The sequence below is a fragment of the Capra hircus genome, chromosome 1, assembly GCF_001704415.2.
Source record: "Capra hircus breed San Clemente chromosome 1, ASM170441v1, whole genome shotgun sequence".
In the NCBI taxonomy this organism is placed as follows: Eukaryota; Metazoa; Chordata; class Mammalia; order Artiodactyla; family Bovidae; genus Capra; species Capra hircus.
In genome coordinates this window covers 115,626,416-115,637,453 of record NC_030808.1, presented here as the reverse complement: position 1 = coordinate 115,637,453, position 11,038 = coordinate 115,626,416, and the positions used below count along the sequence as shown (strand labels likewise).

The following is an 11,038-nucleotide window of genomic DNA, read 5'->3' as shown; positions in this document are numbered from 1 at the left end:
CTTTCATGGCATTCAAATTAAATGACTACTGCCTGCACAATTTAGGATCTTTCTCCGCATCATCACTAGGCTTCAAATAAAGCAGACTGATTGTTTGCTTGAGCATAAATCTAATATAATCCTCAGAAGAGGCCAGGTGTGTTTCCTGTTGGAAATGGTGGTTATATGTTTCCAGGTGCTATGCAGAGCATTGCTTGGCATGTGTAAATTGCCTTCTACTGAGGTTATCTTACTTAGCTGTGACCTTTCTCCTTAATCCCTGGCCACCTGATGTATTTTTTTTTAAATATCTCTTGTTTTTAACCACTGAAAATAAAATGAAAATGCCTAAAACTCTAGTATCCCTTTTGTTAGTACTCTGACAACAATACCCAGATTTGCCTTCAAATTTTCAGTTTTATATTTCCCTCAAACTTGTTGATAACAGTTGTTTAGTTATTACATGCCTGATACAGAATTCACCAAAATTTGTGAATTTGAAAACTGGAGAAAAAGCAGAAGCAGTTGTAAACCGAACATACAGTGCTTACATTTTCTTATTATTTTAATAAACAAATAAACATGGAAATAATGAGTGCTTCTCTGTTGTTTTGCTAGTGAAGTGAATAATTTCAACAGTAACCTTTTGAAAATCTGTTTGTGAAATGTGTTTTCCATGAAATGAATAATACGTTTATGTCTCAACTTCTCAGGAAGTTCCTTATATGAACAGCTGACTTGGAGGTTTGACATTTTTTCTGAACTTTTGAATTATTAATCTTGGTGACATGATATGCAAATGAGACTGCACTAACTATGGTCAGCAGCACAGCACTGGATCAGAAGCTGTATCAAGTTGCTGGCAGAAAATTTCTGTCGAGGGATCAGGCCTCCTGACAAAATGGTAAGCTCTAATGCAATTCTTGTTTTCCAGGTATATAAAGTAACTTTAGACCTCCCATTAGTCAGGGGTTTCTTTTAAAAGTGGTCTGTGAGCAATTAAGATTTTAAGCAATGTTTAAATGAGCTGTCTGAACCGTCATTTGTAAGTATAGGAAGAACAGGAAAAGAAGCCAAAAGAAAGTCATAGCTGTTTCCTCTACATTTTTTTTTTTTTTGCCAAATTATATGTCTTGTTTTAATTGCCAAATATAAATCTAATTTATTAAAAGGGGTTTATTTATTTTATTTGCTAATTCTTGGTAACATATTTCAACAAAAAGAATAATTGGACTTATTTAGATAGATATAAATACTTATAGAAAATAACTAAAGTTTCTAGATCAGATGAAACAATCTATAATGTATAATAATTACATGCTCAGAAAATAATGTGTTAGAAGAAATTTTAAGCCATTCTAAAACTGAGATTTAGCATTTGTTTGTAAAAATTATATTCTTTAAGAATATTTATAGTTCACCAAGGAAAAGGAGAAAATTGTAGAAACTATTGCTATTATAACTTCCAGAACTTTCAATAGTTGGTGAAGTATTTTTAAAGAGTTTCATAAACACACAATTTGAAACCATTCTATCAGCCTTTAATCCTTTGATTTCTGGTATAATTTCTCGAATATACAAAAATATATAAAAGATGAAGTCATTCATATTGAATGATTATATCTTTTTGGTGTAAATATTTTCATTCAAATTATTTATCAGTGAAAAAGCAATTTGTTTATAAATGCTTATATTGCTATATAGTCTTGAAGTAGTTAAGAATTAAAATTTCATAAATGTTCTTTATCTCACTGTGATGATTATAAGAAAAACACTTTAAAAGCTAATAGACTATCAAACAGTTTTAAATTTGTGTCAAAAATGTACATTTTTAAAAAACTGAATACAATTAAAGTAATACTTTGTTCCCAAATTAAAAATGAGAACTAGTGATCTACTTATGTAATTTGAATATTATTTATAGTTTAATACCTCTAACAAATCTAGATGTATTTTTATAAATATAATTAAAGGTTTCACTTTAATTGACAGCATCTAATTAAAAAAACCTGTTAAAAATAATTCATCCAAATCAGCTATAACATATTTATCATGATTTCTATTTCCAAAATTTAAGAATTTAACCACTAAAAAGCAAAGAGTATATTCATTTTTCATGAGGGAAATTCATCTTCAACAAGACTTTTGCTTAAAGGACTAGGTTACTTCAATTTGTAGAACTGTGATTACCACACTAAAGACACACTCATACTAATTGAAATCTAAAAATAGTGGGTCCAGGTGAGGTTATAGTGGTCTGAAAATGTTAGACAACCTTACCCTTACTTCCATGGCAGCCAAACATTTATGCTACACATAAGCTGCTGACATAAGTCAGTACATTTAAGCACTGACTAGGCAGAAAGAATTATAATTAGAAAAAGAGGAAATTCAAAACCAAAACAAGTAAGCTTCTTGTCATAATGAAACTTCCTACTGGTTTAATATTCATTTGGGTGCATGCACCAGCATTTTGAGTATTCCCAAAATTACAAAGTAGCCTAGAAATGATCTTGAAAAACTCTAATATTTACAACATGGGCAAAGAAAGATTAGACTGTAAAAGGGTCTACAAAGAGAGCAAAAAGGACAACAAGGAGATCGCCATGTCACAGAAGACAAGGAAGAGAGAACTTCCAGAATCATGGAATTGGAAGTCACTGGGAATTAAGTAAAAAATAATGTTGAAAAATTACCAGTGAGCTGAAAAATAAAGCCTGTATTTTGTAAATATCATTGAACTTCCACTGTATTTCTAGAAATGTTTAATATCACACATGCTGATTTGGAAGTAAAAATAGTCCAAATAAACCAAAGCAGAAAGGACACAATAAAAATTATCTGGAATCTCATCAATAGGAATATTTTAGTATCTGTCCTGAACTTTCTGAGGTTTATTAACTTCATGTGTAAATTTCAAGTTTTTTAGCTAATTTAAATTTTAAAAATTGATCCTAGAAGATACATATTAAATTTTACCTTCTACAACTATATGTCTAAATCATAGATAGTACTACTACAATTGCTAATTTTTAATACTAGTCATACTATATATGGGGCTTCCCTGGTGGCTCAGATGGGAAAGACTGTGCCTGCAGTGTGGGAAACCTGGGTTTGGTCCCTAGGTCAGAAAGATCCCCTGGAGAAAGGAATGGCAACCCACTCGAGTATTCTGGCCTGGAGAATTCCATGAACAGAGGGCCCTGGAAGGCATGGGTGGCAAAAGAATCAGACACAACTTGGCGACTAATGTTTTCACTTTCATACTATATATAGCATCAGCTTTTATGCGGAATTAGAACAAGGAGCTTAATTTGGTGGACTTATCACTTATTCCTGGAGAAGGAAATGGCAACCCACTCCAGTACTCTTGCCTTGAAAATGCCATGGACGGAGGAGCTTGGTGCAGGCTACTATCCATGGGGTCGCAAAAAGTCAGGCACGACTGAGCAACTTCACTTTCACTTTCACTTATCACTTATTAGACCTCAGAGGAAATATTTCTATAAATGCTTTGTAAGAAGTCAAGTGTTTATGTTCCTCTTTCCACTAAGCAAGTATTTATAGACCAGTACCAGCCATGAAATTAAAAGATGCTTACTCCTTGGAAGAAAAGTTATGAGCAACCTAGATAGCATATTCAAAAACAGAGACATTACTTTGCCCACTAAGGTCTGTCTAGTCCAGGCTATGGTTTTTCCAGTAGCCATGTATGGATGTGAGAGTTGGACTGTGAAGAAAGCTAAGCGTGGAAGAATTGATGCTTTTGAACTGTAGTGTTGGAGAAGACTCTTGAGAATCTGTCGGACTGCAAGGAGATCCAACCAGTCCATTCTGAAGGAGATCAACCCTGGGATTTCTTTGGAAGCAATGATGCTAAAGCTGAAACTCCAGTACTTTGGCCACCTCATGCGAAGAGTTGACTCATTGGAAAAGACTCTGATGCTGGGAGGGATCGGGGGCAGGAGGAGAAGGGGACGACAGAGGATGAGATGGCTGGATGGCATCACTGACTCGATGGACATGAGTCTGAGTGAACTCCAGGATTTGGTGATGGACAGGGAGGCCTGGCATGCTGTGATTCATGGGATCACAAAGAGTCAGACAAGACTGAGTGACTGAACTAAACTGAACTGAACCAGGTATAGAAGATAAACTGTATGTAAGATAAAGTTGTGAAAAATGCTAAGAAAAAACCAAGCATACAATGGGCAGGGGGCTAATTAGACTGGGGAGTCAGAACCTATCTTGGAGAACTGCACTTAAACTGAAGTCTGAAAGAAGTGGAGATATAAGACAGAGGATGTGATGGAGTAAAGATCATATAAAATGTCAGTGAATAATTCAACAAACTGAACATTAGGAAAATTCTCTGCATGCAAACAACAGGAAGAAAGATGAGAAAGGAGGAGAATAATGCTAGATGAGGTTGAAGTGGAGTCCAGGAGCCAGACCATGTAGGCACTGAAGTCTCACTAAAAATTATGGACTTATTCCTTAGACTGTGAAAATTATTTAAGCCTTTTGGTTGCAGAGAGAAATATGATCAGAATTTTGATTGCAGGTTTTAAATATCGCTTAGCTATCATGTTGAAAGTAGACTGAAAAGGGGCCAGGGAAGATGTGAGAAGACAATAGGAGAATATCAAATAGTCCAAGATGCTGGTGGCCTGAATTAGAATGGTGATGAAAGAGATGAAGCAATAGTGATAGATTAGAGAAATCCCACTCCAGTGCTCTTGCCTGGAAAATCCCATGGGCAGAGAAGCCTGGTAGGCTGCAGCCCATGGGGTCGCTAAGAGTCGGACACAACTGAGCGACTTCACTTTCACTTTTCACTTTCATGCATTGGAGAAGGAAATGGCAACCCACTCCAGTGTTCTTGCCTGGAGAATCCCAGGGATGGGGGAGCCTGGTGGGCTGCCATCTATGGGGTCACACAGAGTCGGACATGACTGAAGCAACTTAGCAGCAGCAGCAGCAGAGAAATATCCAGACATTGAAGTCAACAACACATGGTTGTTTATTCATTATTGGAGGTGAGCTACAGATGACTTCAAGACATTGCTCAGATGTCTAAGGGGAACATTTCAGTAAATGGTGTGGCCATTTACTGAGTTAGGTGGAGGTACAGCAAGATTGAGAAGGAAGTTGGAGAACTTGTACAGGATTTCTAGAGACAGGCACCTCTGAGAGATCAATCTATGGTAATAACTATAAACTACTAGCGCTTATAAGACAGGGCTGGGCTGAGATGTACATTGATAGGTGGATATACGGATGGTCATTAAAGATAGAAAGTGGATTGAATCATCCAGACATCTAGATTGTTGTTATTCAGATGCTAACAACTTTTTGTGACTCCATGGACTGCAGCACACCAGGCTTTTGCGTCTTCACTATCTCCCAGAGTTTGCTCAAACTCATGTCTATGGTATTGACAATGCCATTGACACTATGGACATGAAAAGAAGGGCTATGATAAAGAAAGGAGTTTAGATAAAGAAGGGATTCAGTATTGATCCTTGAGGAAGTCAACATTTAATGCTTAGGCCTTGAAGGCTTAGACCACAAGAGAGTCTTCAAAACAAAACCAGGGAGGGAAAGAAAGGAAAATTAGGAGATTTTCATGTCACAGAAGGCAAAAGAAGAGAGTACCTCTATGAAAAATGGAAAAACATAGTTGTACAAATAGATGTCAGATAAGATGACTGAAAAAAATGAGCATTAGATGGAGTAGTACGGAGGCCATTTTTGTAGAGTGATGGGTCAGAAGCCAAACTAAAGTAGGTTGAAAAAGGAATAGGGTGTCAGGATGTCAAAATAACTAGTGAAGACAGCTCCAATGTTGATCAATGTATGACAAGGAGAGAAATATGTGAAACCAGGGAGAGTTGTTTAATCTTATATATGCCTTGCTTTTATGACAAGATGAGCATATATCAGAGCCATTGGAAAGGATGAAGTTGAGATGGAATGGCTGAAAAGATGATGAATAACATGTGGGAATCTGAAGAACTCAGGGATGAGTTCAATCTGAAGTAAGCCAAGAGAAATAGATATTTTCTGTTGTCACAGGAAGGAAGGAGGAGAGCATAGTAAGAGAGGCAGGAACCAGAGAGTGGACGCCCAATGACCAGGTTCTTCTCAGGGATTCACAGGCGAAACCATCCTCTAATGATGAGTAGGACAGGGGTTTGAAAAAATTGGAAAGGTATGACGATGAGAAATTTAGTAAATTGCTGGTAACGTGAGAGAACAGTGAACTCACATAACTTCAAATACAGAGTGAAGCCAGTCTGCTTGGTTCTTCAATTAGCCTGCTCAATTTTACAGTGAAGGATCTACTGTGTGCAGTGCCGTGGGCTGCAGGGCAAATTCTGGCCCTGACATTTGGCGACCTGTGATTAGTAATTTAGTTCTTCAACCCAGGTTTTTCTCATGTCTAGTGGGATGGAAGTGGAATTGAGTTAAATGGATTTTTCTGAAAATTAGAGATAATATTTATGATGTGCTTGGCATATATCAATAAATATGTTCTCTTGTTGCAAAATTAAAAGACTGGAGTTGTATTTTATAAACATAATACAATAAGCATAATCCTTTGCCAATATGGAAACAAAAATTGCAAGACTGAAGTTGTAAGAATCGCTATTTCCTCTTCTAGTCTATGGTTCAGTTAAACATAGCTCAGAGAATTTGTTGAACTACTGTGATTTGCTATGGACCACAGTCAATCCTGAAGACAAAGTTAATTTGACTTCTCACTTATTTCACTGCAATTTCTCTTGGTCTCTTTGCTGTTTGTCAAGTCCTCTATGCATGTTTCCATCTCTGGACATTTGCATATGCTTTTCCTTATGTCTGACAATCTTTATCATTACATGACATGAACTTATTTCTTTCTTGATTTTTCCCAAGAGAGGAAAAGTTATTTGAGATGGAGAATGTTATTTTACTCACAACTGTCATCTGTATCTAGCATATAGTTCAAAGGATCTCAGTAAGTATAGGTAAAAATAATATATTAATGATATATAGGCATATAATTATGTATTATACATACGCACTTCTTACTAATGTAACCAACTCTCTGCAGTTCAAATTTTAAGCGTTATTTGATGATGATGATGCTGTTGATCATGATGCTAATAATGAAGGCAATGATATTTTGTAGTTTTTTCGGTCTTACTTTACTGATTCATCCTTGTTTTCTCTCCTTTCTTTAGGAATGGAACGCAACTTGTGAACACTGGCAGGCCGTGCAGACTGCCCTGGAAAGCTGCTACCTTCCCATTTTTTATGGCATTGAGTTTGTTGTGGGAATCTTTGGGAATACTGCTGTTGTTTTTGGCTACCTCTTCTGTCTGAAGAACTGGAACAGCAGTAACATCTACCTCTTCAACCTCTCTATCTGTGACTTGGCTTTTTTGTGTACCCTTCCCATGCTGATGAGACAGTACGCCCAGAGCAAATGGACATACGGATATGTGCTGTGTATAAGCAACCGATATGTACTTCATGCTAACCTCTATACCAGTATTCTTTTCCTCACTTTCATCAGCATCGATAGATATCTGCTCATGAACTATCCTTTCCGGGAACACCTCCTGCAAAAGAAAGCATTTGCTATTTTAATATCTTTGGCCATTTGGGGTTTAGTAACCTTAGAGCTCCTGCCCATACTTCTTTTTATACATTCTGATGACAACAGCAACAACTGTACTGATTATGCAAGTTCTGGGGACCCCAATCACAGCCTCATTTATAGCCTGTGTCTAACCTTTCTGGGCTTTCTCATTCCCCTTTTTGTGATGTGCTTCTTTTATTTGAAGATTGCTATCTTTCTAAAGCAGAGGAACAGGCAGCTCACTACAGCTTTGCCTCTTGAGAAGCCTCTCCACTTAGTCATCATGGCAGTTGTGATCTTCTCTGTGCTTTTTACTCCCTACCATGTCATGCGAAATGTCCGGATTGCTTCACGCCTGGAGACCTGGAAGAAGTCCCCATGTACTGAAGCCATCATCAACTCCTTGTATATCCTGACAAGGCCGTTGGCCTTTCTGAACAGTGTCGTCAACCCTGTCTTCTATTTCCTTTTGGGAGATCACTTCAGGGATATGTTGATGAATAAACTGAGGCACCACTTCAAGGCCCTTACATCCTTCAGAAGATGAGCTCATGGACTAATATTTTCATTCGAGAATAGTGAGATGTCTGTGTAGCAGATTGTTTTACAGAAGCAGCTGTACGTTGGTTAGAGTTTAACTCAGACATAACTCAGAGAGGCCCACAGACTTGACCCTGGTTTAAAGGCATGCTGGACTGGACCCAGGGTGTGTGAAAAGAAGATGATGGAAGGTATTTATTGGTTTCTTGACCTAAGCATTGAAAGGAGTTGGACTAGCACTGTCTAATGTTTGAGCACATAAGTCCAAAATTCTACATGATATAAGACCCTCTCAATCAGTGTAAAAGGAACAGAAGATAAAGTTGCAAGTTGTTTGTGTTTAATCACTAGTCAGATTGTAAAAAAAAAAAAATTGTATTGGCAATATTCTGTAAATTATTCGAGTGTGTGTGTATATGTGTGCATGTGTTAGTTGCTCAGTCGTGTCTAACTCTTTGTGACTCCGTGGACTAGAGCCCTCCAGGCTTCTCCATCCGTGGAGTTCTCTAGGCAAAAACGCTGGAGTAGCTTGCCATTCCCTTCTCCAGGGGATCTTCCTGACCTAGGGATCGAACCCAGGTCTCCCACATTGCAGGCAGATTCTTTACTGCTGAGCTACTGGGGAAGCCCATACAATGTTATTCATACAAGGTTACTCATACAATTCCATAATTTTTTGTGAAGACCAAATAAGAGAAGATTAGTCTTGTGCTGTTAAATATTGTTGCTAGAAGTTGTGCTCTTGAGCAAATTTAGAGATAATAGTAGCAACAAAGAGCAGAAAAAATGTAACTTGTTCAAATATGCCCATATTTCTTTATATTGATTAAGAATTGGGGTCCAGTTGTAATTATAAGTTCTCTTTTGTTGTTATACGGTTTTTAGCACAAATAATCATATTAAATAGAACCTAAAGAGATGATTTCATAGAGGCATATTTGAGCTCAGCTCTCAGGGGACTTAGGTATAAGTGGCTTTATAAAAATAATAGAGTCAGATACCAAGGATAACTGTAAAAATTCCAAAGTCATAGAACACAAAGCACCTACCAGGAAACTCAAAGGAAGACAAAACAAAACAAAGTCAGTGCACTGTTTTTATAATCAGTGTACCATCTGGTATTTTATGATCACAATGTGATTTTCAGTGCATGGAAATATATTAAGTTCTTTAGCCTTCCTGCTCTTGATTAAATAGTAAACTTTGAAATATATTAATATCATAAAACCAGAAAATAAGAGGAAGTGAAATGGTAACGTCAAAACTTATTGAGTTAATTATTTTCCGTTTTGGGAGAGAAAAATCAGTTTTTCTACACCCGCCTCCTTGCCCCAAATACACACACACTTATTTTTTTTTAAGCAATGGGATAATTTACAAGGACAATTTTATCTTGAGAGAGTGACTCATATCTGCAATGAGACTTATTTTCATAGAGTATTACCTAAGACTGTTGGAGAAAATGTTTTAAACAAAATACACTATATGAATTTGCAAAATGTACAGAACATTTATGTACCTATCAATATAGATTATTCCAAGAGGGTTATGTAAACACTATCCCATGCCACAAATCAAATTTGGAGAGGGTGAATGAGTGCTGCATTAGCTATTTAGAGTTTAAAAGTATCATATAATAATTTACATATCACATGCAGTAAAATGTGTGAATGGCCACATGCCTATGCTCTTTTCCTTAAGGTCATTAGCTGTAATGCAAAGGATAAAAATAAGCATTATAGGAGCAAAGACATAAAATTCCATGTCTCCCCTGTTTTGAGGTTTCCTGGTAACATTATATCCTGACATTCCAAAACCCCAAAATGTCCCCATTGAAATATTGTAAAAAAAACATTACTTACAAAGGATTTGTTTTCCTACCTAACCTTAGGCTTTTAAATTTTTTTTTTTCGTTTGTCAATAATTTTAAAGTGTCAATGTCATTTTATAACTGCCTGGTAAAAGTTGATCTTCTGAATTTTTTTCATTAGAAAAGGCCACAAGAAAGGGTCTTAGGAAAGATTCACTTATCTGCAAACATATAATTTAACTGTAATTTGCATCTGATGCATTGATTTTCATCTGTAAACATGAAATTAAATTTGTGCCATACCTATCCCAAGAATTGGTAGGGGTAAGCTTTTCTAATAGTATAGTGAAATATTTTGTGAAACTATGAACTCTTACACATATTTTATAAGCAAAATGTTAATTTTATAACATATTTCTTATTTTTTGTTCAAATTTGTCATGTGACAATGTAATCCTTAACTGATTAAAGTGATCTGCATGGAAGTTACAAGAACTATTCCATTTGCATTTTGTACCAGGTGATTACAATTGCAAGCAATAAGTAATGAATGGAATCTGAAACAATAAATAATGGATGTCATTTCTGCATTTGTGTTTTGCAAGGGAAAAAAATGTTGGGCTTTATAACTTGTCTTTTATTGGCTTTTTAGTATCTTCCAGAATCCTGACTAAAGTATTTGGTCCAGGATTTTGCAGTCTGGACCCACCCATTCCCTGTGCATTCTCTCTCACCACTGTTGTCACAAATTATATCTTTCAACCAAGATAGCTACTTCACTTCATTATATTTAGAACTTTCTCTACTGCGGATGCCTGGATGCTCACCTTGTATTATTAAGCCCACATATTAAAAAAATCTAAGCCTCTTTTAAGGTCTATATCATCTGTCTCTCCATTTAAAGCCTTACTTTTAGGACTTCTCCCCAAATCTCAAAATAACTCTGCCTACCTCTGGGGCTTCAGACTACTTTTGACTATTGTTTTCATAAAATACATTTTAAAGTCAATTCTTAGGTCTGTTAATGGAAAAACTGTATCTAATTTTTAAAATATTTTATTGTCTTCGCAGCACGAAAC

The 11,038-nt window shown here is 36.3% G+C and overlaps 1 protein-coding gene across 1 annotated transcript; it reads left to right on the top strand.

The window, feature by feature from the left end:
- Positions 815-10,534, top strand: SUCNR1 (succinate receptor 1). Its single transcript, XM_005675434.3, has 2 exons — positions 815-883; positions 7,209-10,534. The coding sequence occupies exons 1-2, from the start codon at positions 881-883 to the stop codon at positions 8,154-8,156; spliced, it is 951 nt and encodes a 316-aa protein (XP_005675491.2). The 5' UTR covers positions 815-880; the 3' UTR covers positions 8,157-10,534.